The following is a 20,778-nucleotide window of genomic DNA, read 5'->3' as shown; positions in this document are numbered from 1 at the left end:
ATAAACACTCCATCATGAACATGCTCTGGATATTTAAAAAGTTCAATAGCCTTTAAACTAAAGTGTCTCAGTACTAAAGTATGTTTAAGCAAATTGGTTGTGCTATATTGTAAATAAAGTGTTGTTAGGCATGACATATTTCTCTTCTAATTACGTGTTTACTGGCGCGAGTGCGGGACAACCCATCACTCTCATAAGTTCGACCAATAACGAACCACAACAATCCAATTATCCAATCAAATAAAGTCCCACCACCCAACAGTTTCTCTTGTTTGAGAATCCGTTACACTCAGATATACGTCACAATAGGGAAGAACAGTTGATTGCAAATTAGAAATATTTGTAAAATGTTACCATAATTAAAGGAAATGATCTAATAAAGAACTGAAGACTCACGTTCTCTTTGGAGAATGCTCTGGTGAAGCACAGATAGCGGGTCACCTTGGATTTGAACAGGCCATCTTTCCATAAGTCTGCATCAATCCCATCTGTGGTTTGTGCCACCTAAAAGGAATGAAAAGAAAAACTGATTGGATTATGCATTATAATCAGTCCCTCCAGGATTTCACGATTTTTTTTTTTGTGATTTTTGCGATCAAAATGACTGATTTTGTGGTGGTAATTTCCAAAAATTTGTGAAAAAATTTGCGATTTATATATAACATTTACCATAATAGTATTCAGTCCTTCCAGAAAAACGCGGAGTTTTTTTGTGATTGTTGCGGGCAAAAATTGATGGATTACACGGTAAACTACTGGCAGCTGTGGTTGCCAGCATCATACCGTAAATTTATGCAATTTTATGCGATGAAATTGCAGGAATTTGCAAAAATTGCAGTTTGATGAAAAAGAGAAAAAAAGTGATTCCCCCAACACCCTATTCGCACTAGGCTAATGTAAGAGTCATTTCTTATTACTTCCTTTGATAAGCAAGCATACTACATCATAGAAAGTGCTGGGAATATTTAATTTCTCATCTTGTTTTATTTCAGACTGTAAGAGTGTAAATAAGGTGTGGCCCCTTTAAGAGCTGCGCGCTCCCTGTTGAACTCTCTGCAGTGTTATATGAGCGCCTCGAACACCCCATGTGTGCGGGTAATTTCTGTTTGATGCTACTTCTTTTATCTTATGTTGTTTATTAAGTAACGATGTGACGGTAGAACGTTCGACAGACAGTTATACGAGTTCGATTTGTGAGATGTCAATCGCCTCCGTGAGTCTGTCTGGCGTCGCGTAATTGCGTCACTTCATGACGTTCCCATGGAAACAGGGGGAAATGGCTGCTCTTGTGTGAAGCAAACGCAACATTTTTCAACTTTCTGCTAAGATACATGTGACTTTTTTTGCAACGAAAATGCGAGAATTATGAAATTATGCAAACCCCGCATATTTTGCACAGAAATCGGCAATTTATGCGGCGAAAGTGCGGCGTATTTGAAAAAATGCGGCCCCCGCATAAATATGCGGACTTTGGCTGATTTTGCATTGAATTCAGCGATCGCATAATCGCGTTTTTCTGGAGGGACTGTATAATAAAAAAAAAAAGAAGGTTACTTGTTTGATTCTGTTCTTAAAATGTATTCAGTACGACAGCCATGACGACAAAACATTTATTCACATTAATAACCCATCAGAAAAAAGTCCTGATTTAGTTCAAACCAGTTCCTAATTTAGCATCCTTTTACAATTAGGCTCAAAACTAGGGTACAAAATAGCCTATTACTTATTCATGTTGATGTTTTTGAATGTAAAAACCAAGTGAACGTCATAAGTTGACTTTAGACAACAATATAATAAAACAGGGTATATACAGTAATCCTTAAGTTAAATTTACTACTTTTTAATACCTTCTTTACTACCTTCAGAATTTTGACATTCAGATTTTGAACACAGATTTTGACATTTATAACATACAAAAATGAATAGATTTAGAGCACACATTCCATTTTTATGTTTAGTGGATTGCATTTGCGACCGAAGTTTTACACTTTTACCGCCGGTACAACCCCCCTCAGCCTGACTGAGTGGCAAAAGATCTGTTGCGTGACTGGATTTAATAGGGGAAACTATTAAACGAAAATGTGACTAAAACTAACAATTTGATCAATTTAAACGAAATGTTGGACTTAATATAGTTGCACTCCTAACAACTTACTAAAGATCCAGTGATCCATGGATATTGACATGCAGCCAGCAATCGTGTCGCCTGACATTTATGTTTGCCTGATTTCAATAAAAGGAAAATAAAAGCAATATATAGATCTACATAGGCTAAAGCAAATTTGCCTGTGAACGCTTTATGTAAATACAATATAGGTAGGTCTAAATCCGGGTGATCACTTATATCAGGGTTATATAGCCTCTATATATCGTCCAGCCATTGAATATTACGTCAGTATCAAACATAGACAGAGATGAAAGATCTTTGATTGTGCCCAGATAAGCTAAAGCCCATATTTATACGGACTAACGCAAACACAAAATAGGACACCTGATAGTCTAAAAAAAAAAAAAAACTAATTTAAAAAAAAAAAATACCTCTCAGACTACATTTAACACTTTTAATGGCCTTAAATTTGACAATTTTGATTTATCACTTTTTAAAACCCCGCGGACACCCTGTAAAATTTAAAAAGCCAGTTCATGACCCCTTTAAAGGGTTTTAGGAAGTCTTCAATTTCCAGCACTGTGAAATGCAAGTAAAATTGTGACATTGACCATGTGAACTTAAAGGGATACTCCACTTTTTTTGGGCTCATTTTACAACTCTATCAGAGTTAAACGGTTTAGTTTTACCATTTTCGAATCCATTCAGCCGATTTTCTGATATTTAGAAGAATATCAGTAACCAGACAGTTTCTGGTCCCATTGACTTCCATAGTAGGAAAAAAAATATATACTATGGACGTCAATGGGACCAGAAACTGTCTGGTTACTGATATTCTTCTAAATATCAGAAAATCGGCTGAATGGATTCGAAAATGGTAAACTATTTCCAAAAAAAAATTGGAGTATCCCTTTAAGTCCTGGCTTGCATTGAGGCTCAAGATGCTCTATGAAACATCTCAGATCCACCTGGAAAACATGATCATCACATTTGTTCATGTAGCTCAACAAATGCTGCTGTCATTAAACGATTAAAGCAAAAGAGACACAATCGAAATACTGAGATTTTTCACAAACAAACATTTCATTCACATTGATGACATAATTTGGCATGAAAAAGAAAACAATTGCACTGTAAAAAATATTTTCAAGATTTGTTATCGCAACATATTTTCTTTTGTCAAATCAACTTTATAATAATTTATTTAGTTGAGATAACTTATTATTTTGAGTTTCTGATGGTTAAATTAATCTCCTTCATTGTATTAACTCACTTTTTCCAGTTCAATCAACTTAAAATTTTAAGGCAACCAGGTTACTTACTTTTTTAAGTTAAACCAACAATATTTTTTACAGTGTAGTAATCACAACATTTTTTCTTTTGTCAAATCAACTTAAATAATTTATTTAGTTCAGATAACATATAATTTTGAGTTTCTGATGGTTAAATTAATCTCCTTCATTGTATTAACTCACTTTTTCCAGTTCAATCAACTTAAAATTTTAAGGCAACCAGGTTACTTACTTTTTAAGTTAAACCATCAATATTTTTTTACATAGTGGGGGGAAAAAAGTTTACATTTTATAGACCCCATTGAAGATTATTCAGCTTTATCTTCCAATTCTCTGCCCATGCCGTACATTGCTTTGAGGAAGCAAATGCAAGGCCAGTAGGTAAGAAGTCAAGGCTAGCTAAAATGGTACTTCCTCTATTCCTGTATTTCCTAATTCCTGCTGTAATAAAATGGTAAAATTGCACTAAACTTTGTCGTTGTCCTGCTCAGTATCAGCTAACGTCTCAGTAGATATAAAAAGTCACTAACCATTCAATTTGTTTAAATGCCCAAGACTGAGCAATAATAATAATGCTTTACTTTGAAAGCACCATTAATTAGCTAAATTAATCACTGGTGAAGCAAATATTCATAACATCTGTACCAATGTATAATATATTGGATGAATAGGCTATTGAAACCTTTTTTTGCCCATCTTAAAAGGAAATTTAAAATTGATGAAGGCAGTTTGATATTAATAATTAAAAAAAAAAAACTAGACCGATATTATCGGCCAATATTAGCGATTTTTCAAAATATCGGTATCGGCAGTTATAATGGCCGATAAATGAATATTTCAAAAATAAAATAAAAACGGACGAAACACGCTTCAATCATCTCTCCTTGGCTTGTTATATTGAAAATGTATGTTTTACAATTTGCAGTATAATGTTATCTATTGCTAAATTATGGCTCATCATAGACTAGCTAACCACAAAGCTAGCTTATACCACTATCATCAGTGGAAGACCGTTAACGTTAACATTAATGAGCTTGGAAACCACAATGAACTTTTTCTGCCTGAATAAAGTAATGATTACTGTATTTATAACTAGCATATCTCTAGTTACAGTCCCTCCATTGTTCATGGAGTGAACATTTAGACATAGCTTGATGGAAAGAATTTAAAAAGTGCAGGTAAAGGGATAAGCAAGCTGACATTGTAATTATAAGGTAGCTTATAAGGCAATGTAGGGACTAATTATTATTTAATTTATCAGAACTTTAATATATTTTGATGTTCCTCTGTTCTGTCGTGACAATAAAAGAAACACGTTTATTTTTAAAATGCTTTATCATACTATTTTAGTTAAAACTCATAAATAACTATGTTATGGAAATCTATTAATGTTTTGTTGCGCGTTTCTGAAAAAAAAAAAAAATAATTATCAGAAAACCCAAAAATATTTGTATCGGTATCGGTCTTCAAAATCCTTTCGAAAGAACTGTCTGTAAACAACAGACAAATAACAATGCCTCCATTCATTTGAACCAATTAAAAAACACCTCATAGGATATCTGACAAAGTAATGACTCAATGAAGAGCCCAGATTTCAGGGGTTGTCCAAGAGTCAAACCGCAGACTTCTGTAGTTTGATATTGAACAGACAGAAAGACACAAGTAGCTCACAGTTAGTGTTGGAAACAACAGATTTCCCTCTCTAGTTCTGATGCTTTGCGTCTCGACTACAGCGATTCTGCCATTTGAGAAGACGTTTTGGGGGTGGAGTGGGTGCTATCAACAGACCCGGCTTTCACACACTCTCGCAATCCACACAGGAAGCTTTGTTAAGCTCTGCGCTGGAGTGACGACAACGACCGGGACAGCTAAAGGAAACACAACAACCCCACTGCGTCTTCTCTTGCCAAAGTAGATCCAAGTCATGTGTGAGTTCCTGCCCAAAAAAACAACAAAAAAATAATAATACGGCACAAAAGAAACTGGGCCCGTGATCAGAAATGTACTTTCTACGGTGTTATGTGACCTTTATGTCAAGCTGCCGCTATTCATGAGGTGCATCATGTAAACATTAAAGGAGTAGTTCACTCACCCCCATGTCATCCAAGATGTCCATGTCTTTCTTTCTTCATTCGAAAAAAAAATTAAGGTTTTTGATGAAAACATTCCACGATTTTTCTCCTTATAATGGACTTCAATGGGAACCAAACGGTTCAAGGTCCAAAAGACAGTTTCAGTGCAAACTGCAAACGGTTCAAAGGGCTTTAAACGATTCCAGACGATGAATAAGGGTCTTATCAAGAGAAACGATCACTCATTTAAAAAAAATAACAACAAAGTTTAAGTTTTATAAGCTCAAATGGTCGCCTTGCTCTGTTCTGTGATTCCCCTGTTCGAACTCGTTTATCAAAATGAATGAATCTTTGTCAATTCGCCCGTTTTGTTCTTTGAATGAACCAAATGACTCAGAAAAAGATTTGTTCATTTTGATGAACAAGTTCGAACAGGAGAGTCACAGAACAGAGCAAGGCGAGCATTTGAGCTTATAAAACTTAAACTTTGTTATTTATTTATTAAATGAGCGATTGTTTCGTTAGATAAGACCCTTATTCATCATCTGGAATCATTTAAAGCCCTTTGAACAGTTTGCAGTTTGTCCTGAAAGTGTCTTTTGGACCTTGAACCGTTTGGACCCCATTGAAGTCCATTATAAGGAGAAAAATCCTGGAATGTTTTCATCAAAAACGACTGAAGAAAGAAAGGGGTGAGTAAATTATCAGCAAAAGTTTTTTCAAAAGTGAACGACTCCTTTAATCCTGACGATCCTATGCTATGCGGTTTCATTTTTCCAAAAGGTTTTGGGAAAACAGTCTTACAAAATGAAATAGACGTTACGTTGACAATGTACGCAAAGACGTCTCCTTGATCCCCTTGATAGTTCAGATTACATCGATATCGCCTGCATAGCTGTGAGCCTTTAACGTCATACCTTTAAACCACATACAGATCGTATTTCTCCTAGCCTGTTAACTGTGGCCTCCGTGACAAGGGCTTTTCTGCAACTGAGATCAACATGGTTTGTGTGCATGTCTACAGGGCTCTTTGTTGATATTACCAACTCTAAAGAGAAATACATCCAACATCGTTCTAGTATTACATATCAACAATTACACAAGGCATCTCATATTACAGCAGTCTGTTCCACTCACATTTACGTGCACTGTCCGAGTTTCTGGTGACTTATTAATCTTGAACGGTCAAATACACACACTTATGTTTCCAAATGTCCCTGTTTGCAAGTCTCCTTGAAAACAGTCTTTTACGTTTCAAGCGAATGTAAAGAGTTGAGAAAGAAAGAGCATGTCTATCAGTTTATTATCGGAGTCAACATTTGAAGTGGATCAAAACCTTTCATCAGTTATAGATCCAGACCGATATATCGGCCGATATTAGGCATTTTCCAAAATATCGGTATCGGCAGTTATAATGGCCGATAAATGAATATTTAAAAAATAAAAACGGATGAAACACGCTTCAATCATCTCTCCTGGGCCTGTTATATTGAAAATGTATGTTTTACAATTTGCAGTATGATGTCATCTATTGCTAAATTATGGCTCATCATAGACTAGCCAACCACAAAGCTAGCTAATGCCACTAGTATCATCAGTGGAAGACCGCTAACGTTAACATTAATGAGCTTGGAAACCACAATTAACTTTTTCTGCCTAAATAAAGTAATGATTACTGTATTTATAACTAGCATATCTCTAGTTGAAGAGTTCAGATGCAAAAGCCTCTAAATGCCATTTGAAATTTTCTTCTTTAATGATGATTTTTATCAAACTTGTATATGTAAGTTCAGTAATTTCACTTAAATGGCAATGATAATTACCTATTAATTGTTATTTAAGTGAAATTACTGAACTTAAATATACAAGTTTGATAAAAATCATCATTAAAGAAGAAAATTTCAAATGGCAATTTAGAGGCTTTTGCATCTGAACTCTTCAGTTACAGCCCCTGCATTGTAAAATGTAAGTTATACTTGCGAGGAGTGAACATTTAGACATAGAGAAAAAGTATCAAACGTATCTTGTGCAGAAAAGTTAGCTTTTCTTTTACACGTGTGTGAAATCCAACAATATTTAATTAAAAAAAAAAAATATCGGCCGATATATCGGAATATCGGATTTTAAAACCCAAAAATATTTGTATCGGTATCGGCCTTCAAAATCCTTTATCGGTCGGGCTCTAATCAGTTATACATGAATTTTGAACAATGTCTTGTGTTAGGAAAACTTTTTTTATCCACTTCAAATGTTGACTACTGTAGATCAGTGCATTCGGTTTTAAAGTGACAGCAGCCTAATATACCCGCTTCCGTCTGTGTCATTCATGTTAATCAAATTAAAGAAAGGCGAATAAAATCACTCAATCACGTCTGTAGCTTTAATAAGAATAAATGTAGGCTATATTTAATTTACACAGTGAAGAAGACTATGTTTTTTGTACATTTAACTACTTTATTCAATTTATGTAGAAGTTGTAGTATTTATGCACTTCTTATTTCTAGAGATTGAAGTTTTTTTTGAAGTAATTATAATTTTACTTGTCTTCAGTAAGCTGTTTTTTTTTTACATCAGCTAATATTTGTTTTTTGTGACATTGAAATTGGTGATAAAAATGGTAATTAAATTTCAATGTTCTCAAAAATTGTGAAACTTTATTTAAAGCAAAATTAACTATCGTTTATTATATACAGTTATCATAAGGAAATTACTAATTTCATGATATAAGACTTTGGTCATATCAGTAAAGGTTATTTAGCTGGTATTTGACCATTATCAATAAGCACAATAACAATATGCTTTCCCAAATTAACCATGCTAGTGCTAGCTGCCCTTGTGTCAGTTCCAAAATCAACCACCAATAAATGAATTAACATTGTGTTTCAAAATTTTGGGCTGAAAATATTGTGTACAAAAACTATATATCCTTTATATTGTTCAAAAGAGTAATAATGTTGAAAATTCAGCTTTGATCTCAGGAATAAATTATATTTGACAATATATTCACACAGAAAACTGTGTTTTTAATCAAATAATTGCAGCTGTACTGAGCAATTAAACAGTACAGCTGCAATTATTTGATTAAAAACACAGTTTTCTGTGTGAATATATTGTCAAATATAATTTATTCCTGAGATCAAAGCTGAATTTTCAGCATTATTACTCCAGTGTCACATGATCCTTCAGAAATCATTCTAATACACAGATTTGCTGTTCAAGAAAGACATTATTATCATCAATGTTGATGTTGCTCTTATAAAAATAAGCGTCTGCTAAATTAATTAATGTAATCGGCATTGAGAACCCGTATTAATCTATGACTCCCTAGGTTTTTTGAACACAACAATAGTGTCTCGCGTAGAAACAGCATGCTAGGCACTAAACCAAACCCCCAAAAAACTAGAATAACAGATGTCATATCTTCACAAATGCTTTGGCGGAACAAAGAGTTTTACTTCCTTAAGCACTTTCTCCTCTATCTTCACCATCTGCACAACTGTATAGGACACTCACCACATCATAGCCGGTGGGAGCTCTGTTTCTCGAGGCCACGACTCCTACGCCAGTGATCGGGTCCATGGGCATCTCCGGCAGGGCGTCTGAAAGGTCCCGTACCTCAGGCATCATGGGGGAATTCTGAGAAGACAAGAGTGTTGTTAAAACATTTACACGCTAAACAACAAACCACTTGACAGAACATGTCGGATGAGTCTAAATAGTGTTTGTTTTGTCTACAAAAGCAAATTAACTTTTGTTAGACTCTACCCTTGGTTACGGTTGCCGGCTCATAACATCCCATAGGAATGAACCGGGGATTTCCATGTCAGCATGATGTGCTAATATAATAAAATGGCATTTTTAAATTATGCCGCAATATGATTAAAAACTACACAGACTGCAATGGATACACATACTAAAAGGAGAAAGTTCTCATTCGAAAGTGAACAGGTATAACGTTTCTAACGTACACTCCATTAACTACCCAGACAGCAAACTGACATTGAATCAACGTGGAAACAAACGACGTCTCTCATGACATCGAAACAACGTTGATCTGGCATTGTTTTGCTCATCGAATTAACGTTGAACCAACGTCAGACGCGGCATTCTTCAAAGATAAATGAAAATCGAAAATTGGTTTGCTTTCATAACGTTGAAACAACGTTGATTTCAAGTTGATTTTCCGTTAGTTTTGAGCGTCTGACGTTGGTTCAACGTTAATTCGATGAGCAAAACAATGTCATATCAACGTTGTTTAGATGTCATGTTTTCACGCTGATTCAATGTCAGTTTGCTATCTGGGTATGGTGAACATTTATGTTGCTAGTAGTAATCAACGTTCAATCAATCAACGTTTATTTCTATAGCGCTTTACACAACCGTCAGGTATCCAAAGTGCTTCACATCATAAAACAGCATATTAGATACATATAACAAAAAAAGGAAAGAAAAAAGTCAACATAAACAAGAAAAGGAAATTGCCCCACCACTACTACGTATTAAAAGCCATTCTAAATTAGTTTAGATCTAAAATTAGTAATGACACTACAATGACTTGAATCAATACACAAATGTAATGACATTAAGTTAATTTACCAAGCAATGGAACACACAAATTATCTAAAGACTTAAAGTGAAAAATTACTTGTATGACTCACATTCAGTTAATTTCCACAATGCTTCGTTTAAAATGCCCTCTTAATTAGAGTATATAAAATGATGCCAAATATGGCCTATATTGTTTGTTAGCAAATAGCAGTAAAAGGTTTTAAAAGTCAAAACACTCACATTTCCTCAAGCTGATACCCAAACATATCTCTGAGACAACACAGAGCAGAGTAAAAATGTGACGGCACTGCCGAAACATGAAGACAAGCTGACAAATGAAACCAAGTCACTGTGTAAAAGACATGTTTGAACAGAGAACAAGAGGGAGGAGACGAGACACCGAGCCAGACGACAAGCCATGAAACACAGCCTCTTTTAGCCTTTCCATGTCAACTTTTCCTCTAATCTCACACGCTAACTACTTCAAGGGAAAAATATCTTATTATAATTATCAGGATTCTGTTTTTTAGTCTGTTTATTTACTTTGATATGAGTAAACACACTCATCGTCACGATTCCGGAGCATCTGAGAGCTTATGATGAACAAGAACTTACAAGTTACGGTAAAATGTAAACAGTTTTGGCGGGTAAAAGGAGAAAACTTGCATGTCTACCAGAGATCAACAGATTAAACAAAGAGATGAGTAAAAACTGATACACTGTAAAAAACATATTTTCAAGATTTGTTATCACAACATTTTTTCTTTTGTCAAATCAACTTAAATAATTTATTTAGTTCAGATAACTTATTATTTTGAGTTTCTGATTAAATCAATCTCCATTGTATTAACTCACTTTTTCTATTTCAATCAACTTAAAATTTTAAGGCAACCGGGTTACTTAATTTTTTAAGTTTAACCAACAATATTTTTTTTACAGTGTAGGCATGAGTGTGCAGTGCACAGTGTAAAACACACATATATATTCAGTAATATTATTGATTTGTAGGGTACCGATATCGATTCCTGAACGATACTTTTTTTCGATACCAATTAGATAATGTTATAGCAGAGGCTGTAACATTAATGTGAAGAGGGAAAAATGAATGCAGCTAACCTTAAGGAGGAGCACACTTTACAAGATGCCTAGTTTAATGCGAGTTTAATTCCGTTTTTCTCGTTAAAATTCTTCTGGAATCGGGCATTCATTGTATTGCGGTCATCGCACGCTGTTGCCATCAAGCCGACGGATGTAAACTAGTGTTTTTCCTTGATGCCTCACCACGGCCAGCACTTGATTTGTGAAAATCATACATGCTTATCGTTTCAATGACGTTGACAAGATGAACCCCTCAGATATCGAAATTTGGTACCGAATGACAAGACATTTTTTTGATACTCGATGGTATCGAGGCAATTCGGTGGGTGCCTCAAAAGTAACGAACTCGATACCCAGCCCTAACTGACGTTTTACATATATAGCACAAATAAACACAATAGAGCAAAGTTAAAAATTAAATAAACCGTGCTTTTTAAAGTTTTTCAGGCCAATCTAACAGTAGTTAGATACATATAAGGTAGATTAGGTACAGAAATTTAATAATAAAATGTAATAAAAACACTGCATAGTCTTCACTGTACAAATTAAATATAGATGAATCCTTATTACAGTTACAGTGCTTATGTTACAAAAGTTATTCAGTCAAGATCATTAAGTGATTTTGTTGCGATTAACATCAAAAACACAGACAGCTGGAATATTAGGCTGCTGTCACTTTAAGAAATAACGCACAGATCCGGTTCACTGATACTGTTACACATGCGTTTTCTTTCTCCACTGTTTCGATTCACTTAACACATAGGCCTAAGCGACTATGTTTACTAGGATACTCGCCAAGGTGGGCTTGTGTCCGTTCATGAAAGATTCACTACTCACTTGAGTGTTTAAAGCAACACCAAGTAACTTTTCCTCTGCGGTCCCCCTACAGGTAGGAAGTGGAATTGTCAATTACCGCTATGGTAAATAATTTAACTGTTTATAAGCACCGGCTTTGGAATGAACGAAGTCCACAGACAAGCTAGAGTATGATGCATGATGATTTCATGAAAGTATGATGTATTGCGACATCAGAAACGAAGAAAAACTAAATAATGAATAATGTAACGCTTCACGTAAAGCAAGTAAAATTTGTAGTTCTTATATCTAGGGTTGGGTATCGTTTGAATTTGAACGATTCTGATTCCGATTGCGATTCCTTGTTTCGATTCCGCTTCCTAACGATTCTCGATTCCGATTCTTTTAAGAGGCAGGGTCAAAAAAGTTTAGCTAACCTTGCTAACCAACGGCCATTCTGAAGGAAATAATCCTTTCTGAAGGAAATACTCCTTCTGTAAAAATACTCCTTTTGTCACAAATTTTGCATTTTGCCGAGATTTCGTTATTTTTAGAAAAGTGAAGCCACACTTTGGATCGCCGACGTAAGGTACTCATGTTCGACTCGCGCGGTTATGCCAACACTTCCGGTAGACGCTTCTTCGTTGGTGTTGTTCAGCGGTTTCTTCTTCCGCTCGGCGGACTGTGAATATCGAAACTAGGAATCGAAATTTTAACTTTTGAACGATTCCGGGAAAAACGAAAAATTTGTCTCGGTTCCAATCGATACTCGATTCTCGATACCCAACCCTACTTATATCTCATTAGAACTACAGAAACGCGTGACCCGATCTGGCAATCTTACAAAGCGTGGTTATAGCAGATATAGGACCGCAAAGCGAATCCAGAACTGCCTTTCACCCTGTTACGACTTAATGAACCACTGAAACGATTTTGGAAACATTATTTTAAGGTAAAAAATCTTACTTAGTGTTGCTTTAATTTGGCATAGCTTAACGTGCAAAAGATAAACTGTCATGACGATGCAGCACTGGCCCGATCTCTCTTACCCATCGGGCGGTCCTCATTGTCGAGCCCTGCATTGTCAATTCTCTTTGCGTGGCATGTGTGAAAGTCTCTCTCTTTCTCACGTTGAGTGTGTGTGTGTGCGTTTGTGAAAGAAAGCAACAGAGGGCGCTCTCAGCCAAGCGACGGTGCGCAAAGCTCAACAGGCAATGAATTTATATTGCGCCAAACTGTCACTGAATCACAGGTGACTGAAATCCTTAATAGCATTGGCTAATTAAAGATGTTTTTAGTTGCCTAACGTTCAATTTGGTCACATATGCGAGTGATTTACACACATTGTAGTCTCGTCTTCATCACTAACTTCACAAATCAACTTTCTTTTGGAGTCAGTCAGGGTTTGTTCTTCCTGAGAATCTGAAGAGTTATGTCGCTGAATACAAATGATTCACAGTCTTAAGATGAAGCTAAGCGCTTTGGAGGCAACCTTGGCAACCAGGCCTGCCCTCCGCGCTCTGCAAACAAGCCACAAAGAAGCTGTGTCAAATCACTGGTGCACATAGAAGCAGCTTGAAGCCAAGCAAACAACAGAGAGACGAGAAGAAAGAGAGCGAGATCAAACTGAGAGCATGTGAGAAATCTATAGAGCCAAGAGAGAGGGATAAAAAAAAAAGATGTGACACGATGATCTCTGGAGTCAACAGTGAGAAAATAGACTGCATTCGTCAACAGGGAAGGAATGCAGTCTGGGAAATCATATACTGTATTTTAGTTTAATGTGAATCAAGACCGCAACATCCTGAGATTTCACTAACCCCTTTTTAATAATATGCCCAGCTTGGTCCAATTCAATTCTACCCAGGAAAAGGCTGTTCTGGGCAAAAAAACACTTAAAGGTGCCCTAAAATGTTGTTTTTTTAAATTATTTTATAATGTTTCCTGGGTTGCCCTTATAATGTTAGTATGTTTTTTTTTAGATCAAAAATAGTCATAATTTAGAAATAAAAGGCATTTTTCCTAGCCTGATTTTAGCCTCTGATCTGAACACTCTGTTTGAAGGGGCGTGTCTGCTGTGTGTAACCGGCCTCTGCTGTGATTGGCTGACATGCTTGCATTTAAAATAGCTAAGCTACTGTTTCGAATAATTTTACTCCAGCTATTATAGTTTTTTTTTCTATTACAGCTATCGAGATTAACGAATCGTGAGATGTTTTTGAAGTATTTAGATCTATTCCCATCACATAAAATGTTGCTGTGTTAACCCTTATGCTGCATTAGGGACATTTTTGGTCTTTTGCAGTTTAATTTCTTTGACCATTTTGGCTGTTTTAATGCAAATGGTATGAAATTTGGCAAAATTGTGACTTTTTGGATACATGTAAAAAATGTGATCCCATTTTGCAAAATATGTATAACACACACTGTGTAGATCAAATAGTAACACTCAGCACCATAAAGACCAAAAATGGCCCATTGAAACCCATTAAAACGTTGTTTAAATCTGAGGCTGTCAGTAATACATGAAACATGATTTTTGCACAAACATCCTTTCATTTTGAAGCAAAAGCATTATATTTGCATTATATAGTGTATTCCACCAGATGACGTCACTACATATTTATTCCCTATGGGTGGAAATGCACCTTATTTTAGGCAATAGGCAATGTTTAATAGGTGGCCATTTTTGGTCTCTAACGCACTAAGTGGGATTTTTTGCAAAGTGAGACTGTGATAATCCAAATCTAAAGTTTTCTCTTTGCATTTAGTTTATTGAAAATAATTGAATTTTTGTGTTTTTTCCTCTTATACAAATCGATGGTTTCGCAAACAAAACTGGTAATTAATAAAGGGTTAAAATCCTGAAATTGAATACATTTTTGGTAGTTATGATGAGGACGGATGCTGGTTAAAAGATTTAACTTGGTAAAAGTGGAAAATAATAATAATATATAATATTTTAGGCAATGTTTAATATGTGGCCATTTTTGGTCCTTAATGCACTCAACGGTGTTAAAAATCTAATGCAGCACAAGGGTTAAGTATTGAGCAAGCAGAGGACAGAAAGCCTGTCGATCGCGAGGATGAAGATCTTATCATTGCAACGCAATTTCTGCCTTCTCTGCTTTCACTAATGCAGACACGATCATGTAAATACAGCAAGAGCTTCGTTGTGCATTGTAACGTGCGTCATTGAATTCCTAATGAGTTTGGCAAGTGTCCAGATAAACTTGCGCTGTGTGGAAAGATATTGATCGCTTTCTGTATACAATTTATTCACAATTATTATTATTTTTTTCATCCTACTAAAAGAAACGATGTGAAGTCCCTGGCTTGACTTACTGATGCATAAACAGTATTGAACGATTTGGAGTGAAAGATTAACGTTAACTTTACCTGTCTGAACTTGAACAACAATAACACATCAGCTCGGTCCGAGGCCAGCTCTTGGCAAGTTGAGGAAACAGTCGTCGGTGAAATGTTTGGAAATATCCAGAGAAAATAAAACTAACCCATTGTTTCTTCAGAGGCTCGGATGAAGGATCTAAAAATACTTTTGTGTTCATGTGTATATCCAAACACTGATCAACGGCCATGCTTCGGCTGCGCAGCTCCGTCTCGTCTATCACTGAACATGGGCTGAACATGAACATGATCCCGACTTTTACGTCAGATTCGGTATTATGTGGAGATTCGCCTGTTTTTCAGGGGTGTTTTTCAAAAACGAGATTTAAGTAAGAAGAAGAAAACAATGATGTTTGAGACTCACTGTATGTCATGTCCATGTACTGAACTCTTGTTATTTAACTATGCCAACATAAATTCAATTTCACATTATAGGGCACCTTTAAACCTGCTGGTTTCGAACCATGTCGCAGTAGCGTCAGTGCTTGAGCAAGGGATAAAATTCTCACTAAGTTTACTTTTCAAAAATATAACAACGCAAAAGAACACAAAACAAAACTTCATAGTAGAAAACAAGAGCACTCGCAATATAATCAACAATCAAAACGACAAACTGCAAAGCTACAACTGCTGTTTCAATCTATTTAATTTTCAAATAGTTATGAGAAATTGATTATTATTCTTTCCCATTCTGACGTTCAGTCTCGGGTTCAGGAGATTGTCTTGACCAGGACCACACCCCTAAATGCATTGAAGCAACAGCCATGTGATTGGTTGATTAGATAATTGCATTAATGTTGAACAGGTGTTTCTAGTGTATTTATTCAATTGAAAAATCAGGGGGAAAAGCGTAGCCTTTGCTTTTTAATAATCGCTCAACGTCAAATCTGAATTTCGGTTTGATTTTGATAGATCGTGCAGCCCTAATGTGAATGGGATTATAAACTTTCCGAATCTGAAGTTGGACTGGATTCATTTCACTATATTTAAATTAGTCCATTTAAACACAGCTAAGGACGGAGTATTTGATTTGGATTGGAAAGTTTAGGGTACATAATAATTAGAGCCAGACCGATATTATCGGCCGATATTAGGCATTTTCCAAAATATCGGTATCGGCAGTTATAATGGGCGATAAATGAATATTTCAAAAATAAAAATAAAAACGGATGAAACATGCTTCAGTCATCATCTCTCCTTGGCCTGTTGTATTGAAAATGTATGTTTTACAATTTGCAGTATGATGTTATCTATTGCTAAATTATGGCTCATCATAGACTAGCTAACCACAAAGCTAGCTAATGCCACTATCATCAGTGGAAGACCGCTAACGTTAACATTAATGAGCTTGGAAACCACAATGAACTTTTTCTGGCTAAATAAAGTAATGATTACTGTATTTATAACTAGCATATCTCTAGTTACAGTCCCTGCATTGTAAAATGTAAGTTATACTTGCGAGGAGTGAACATTTAGACATAGAGAAAAAGTATCAAATGTATCTTGTGCAGAAAAGTTAGTTTTTCTTTTACACGCGTGTGAAATCCAACAATATTTAATAAAAAAAAATATCGGCCGATATATCGGAATATCGGATTTTAAAACCCAAAAATATTTGTATCGGTATCGGCCTTCAAAATCCTTCATCGGTCGGGCTCTAATAATAATATAAACAGTACTTTTGGAATCTGCAGTCAGATTGGACTTAGAAAATGCATGTAAACGTGTACGTAGCTAAGAAGGACATATTCTTGAATAAACATGGTCTTAGAATAGTCTTATTAAACAATCAAATGTTGGCAGAAGAACACTGGTATTAGCAGGCTTTCCCAAAAAAAGGAACGTTACAATCATCAATGATTTCCTATGATAAATCACAATGAAGCAAAGGTCTTTCGGACCGGCTATGTCTAACCAGTAGCCTGAATCTTCATAAACAAATGCACACCAAAGCAGTCATCATAAACAACAGATGCATCCTTCCTGAAACATGAGCAGGAGAGGCTCTGCGATGCCTCTCGAACATTAGGGGCAGATCTGCTTTCATATCACTCATCTGCCAGGAGGACAGAGAAGCCTCAGATGGCACAGATGCTGGCACTGTCAACACACTGCCAACCGAGGAGTCTGGGAGATATTGCAGGGCTCAACAATAAGGACGGCCCAGAGCCAGATTGAGAGAAGCTTGAGCCAGCTGACAGAAGCCACTGCATTTATGCTGTCAATTCATAATGTGTTTTTTTTTTTAAGTTTTTCCTAATATAGTTGTCAAATAAACTAGGGATGCACGATATATCGGCGAGCATATCGGTATCGGCTGATATATGTTCATTTTTTTTTATGTTATCGTTATCGGCCTGGTAAGAAAATGTGGCCGATATATTAAAGCTGATAAATAATGTATTATTCCCTTCAGCTGAGCACTGTTTATGTTTTTGAATTTCTTGAAATATGATTGAAATCTCTTCAAAAAATGAAAATACGGTTCAGTAAAACATGTGCAGCGCAAATCTGTCATATCGGCTATACAACACCATAACATGGACATGGATTTCATTGTGAGACTTTTGTTTTTTTGTAATAAGGCTCTCAAAATTAGATAAAAATTTGGGATTTAAGTTTATCGGCCGATATATCGGTTATCGGCTTTCAAATATAAAGAATTATCGGCCAAAATTTTCACATCGGTGCATCCCTAAAATAAACCTATAGCATTGTATATTACGGATATTGCTAGCACTTTGATGAATAGCTTTAGTTCCTCTTTTGTAAAAGTGTCTGCTAAATCCATAAATGTAATTCGACAGACTAAATGCTAAAAATATGTTGATAAATGTAAATTTCTGGGGCAGTGAAAAAAAAAAATGTACAGGGCAAATCAAAATCGGATCTACTATCCCAGTAGGAAAATAAATCCTTTTTGTTCAGCCCAGCATGTGTTGGTTTCATTGCTTGTTCAAGTTTACATCACCTCTCTAAGAAAGCATGCTTGTTTGAACAGGTGGATAAAGCAAACATCATCACGGGAAACTAATCAAATCCATGAGCACAGGTTCTAGCATGCATGGATGGATTGGTGGATGGGTGGTCAGGGATATGATAAATCCAAGAGAAAGTGAAAAGTACATGGAAGAACCCATAAAGATTATGATAACAGCTATACAAAACAAATTGTATCCCTTTTGAAACTAAACATCAACAGAGATCTGGTGCTAATCAAAATGAAACGACAACACCAGTGGCACAACTCAGAGCATTATAGAAAATACATACAAGACCAACATTTATTGCACAGATACAAAGCAGCTCTTGGTCTATAAATGAATCATAGCCTAGCACATTACGGCTCCAAATCTCACAAACAAGAGCAGCATTCAGTAGAGAGACACTGGCCGTAACAACATGCTGATTATTCTAACCCATGCTGGAGTATTGGACAACAAAATTGGTATGTCATACTTGCCTTATCAAATTCATTAGGCATCTTGGTGATAATCTGATCTGAAAATTCAATTTCAACATTTTAAAAGAGCCAATCAGAAGAGCATTTATTTCTTACAGCATTACCTCTGTTTACACAGTCACTTGCTCCCTGTAAATTTAATAACAACTGACACTAACAAGTCAGACATCTGCAGGGTTTCTGTAGGTTTTATGAAGGTACATTTAAGACCAAGTAAAGAACATTTATGGAATAAATTGATGAGAATTACATCAATATGCTATCTAACTATAAATGTCTAAGCTAAGGAGTATCATATACACTTTAAACGTTTGGAAATACAACTTACTGAACAAATATTATTTTTTAATTCATTTTACAAAAAAATAAAATAAACATAAACACTCACTTAATTTTGTTACGTTTTCTAGGCTTCGTTTTACATTTGAATTTCTAGTAACGTTAAATATACACTAATTTAAAGATCATTAGGCTATCAATGTATTGGATAACAGGGCCATTTTCTTTAGGTCTCTTTAAGCCTTAATTTGTATAAAGGAGAATTAAGACCCTCAGAAACCCTAATCTGAATCATGAACACAGAATTAAAAGACACTCTTAAATGACAATATATGACGACACTCTTAAATTTGATAACAAAGCGATTAAATATTGTCCAATAGACAAGCAATGCTCTGCATAATAAATTAATAACACCTTATCCCTATTTATATTCCCCCATAACAATGAAACATTTCCAGTTTTGTTTAAATGACCAGATATGTAACGTTAAGATACAAAAGCAAACATGTAATAAATAAGTATTATTTACATTACAATATTATTTACTATCCCGCTAAACAATTCACAAAACATTTCAAACACTTATCTAGGGCTTATTATAATATATTGAGTCCATAATATGAATAAATAATAGTCAGCTTTATCATTTGGCTGAAGCCCAATTTTAGCCATTAGCATTAGCTGGCAGGTTGCTAGGAGACTCCTTAGAGAGATTCTATACTTAGCCTAGCCGAGCTAACAAGCTATCCCAATTTAATTTCCTCAATATTCCTATTTTTTTAATATATGTGCAAATAGCAATATGACAATTACACTCCACATTGACTTAACTGTAAAATGCACTGCGTCCTTCCTTTTCGGACAAAAGCAGCTTTTCATGACCCGCAGCCCACAGCGGTAGCAGCAGGCGTAGCAGCGGCCGCAGAAGCCTCGGCAGCGCGTAAGAGCGGAGCGGGGCGGAGTGGGAGAGAATGCGGCGCGAAGAGCACGAAAGCTCGGGCGGGCGAAAGCAGAAGCGGAGCTAACAGTGCTAATGCTAATCGACGTCTCTCTTACCCCAATATACTTCACACAGATAGACACACAGACGCTGCTGTTTGAAAAGATATACGCCACTGGTTCCTTTTCTGTCTGTCGTTACAGCTCACGACTGGACTGTTGACGTTCCCGTTATCAGTTAATCCATTTCAAAGGAGCATTTCTCCCTAATTTGCCAGAGTCGTTTAGGGATCCTCAGAAGCTGCCATTTCTATTCTAACCAGTCACTGAAACTGAGAGAGGAGAGGGTGGGAGGTAGGGGTGTGAGTGTGTGTGTGTGTGTTCTGTGTTTTGTTGCTGATGTAGGCTATAGTTGTTATGAAGTCTTTGCCTTTTAATATCTGTTTTATATTCTAACAATTACACACAAAAACATAAAAAAAATACTATTGCTGTAATACAAAACTAGATTTAATTCCGAGATTTCAAGATATAGAGGCGGGTTGTGCATGTTGAATAATTCATCAGTTGTTTATTTTAATAATTTAATGTTATCAGCCCTCAGTTAAAGTAATGTAGCCTAATATATGGTACTTTATACTTTCATACGGCAGGGCAGTTTAAAAAAAGGGGGCCACAGGGAGTACTAAACCACAATAGGAGGTCTGTGGAAAAGTTTACAGTAAAAAAAAATAAAAAAAATAGAATGGGGGTCCCTCACACCAGGATGATCAT

The 20,778-nt window shown here is 35.7% G+C and overlaps 1 protein-coding gene across 3 annotated transcripts in view; it reads right to left on the bottom strand.

Moving 5' to 3' along the window:
* The window catches only part of mvb12ba (multivesicular body subunit 12Ba), a 35,169-nt gene extending 14,852 nt beyond the window's left edge, over positions 1-20,317 (bottom strand). The window contains exons 1-3 of one of the 3 annotated variants that reach the window (XM_039655024.2): positions 19,897-20,317; positions 8,985-9,107; positions 397-504 (exon numbers count right to left, since the gene is read on the bottom strand). In XM_039655024.2, coding sequence (XP_039510958.2) covers positions 397-504; positions 8,985-9,107; positions 19,897-19,944 — 279 coding nt within the window. In that variant the 5' untranslated portion in view covers positions 19,945-20,317. Of the gene's footprint in view, positions 1-396; positions 505-8,984; positions 9,108-10,259; positions 10,348-19,896 lie in introns of those variants that run through there. The other 2 variants (XM_039655026.2, XM_039655027.2) reach the window with 2 other exon arrangements.
* Positions 20,318-20,778: the final 461 nt, after the last annotated feature.

Source organism: Pimephales promelas, chromosome 4 (assembly GCF_988280905.1).
Source record: "Pimephales promelas chromosome 4, fPimPro1.hap1.1, whole genome shotgun sequence".
NCBI lineage: Eukaryota > Metazoa > Chordata > Actinopteri > Cypriniformes > Leuciscidae > Pimephales > Pimephales promelas.
Note: the sequence above shows the minus strand (reverse complement) of the source record. Positions and strands in the feature narration are given on the sequence as shown.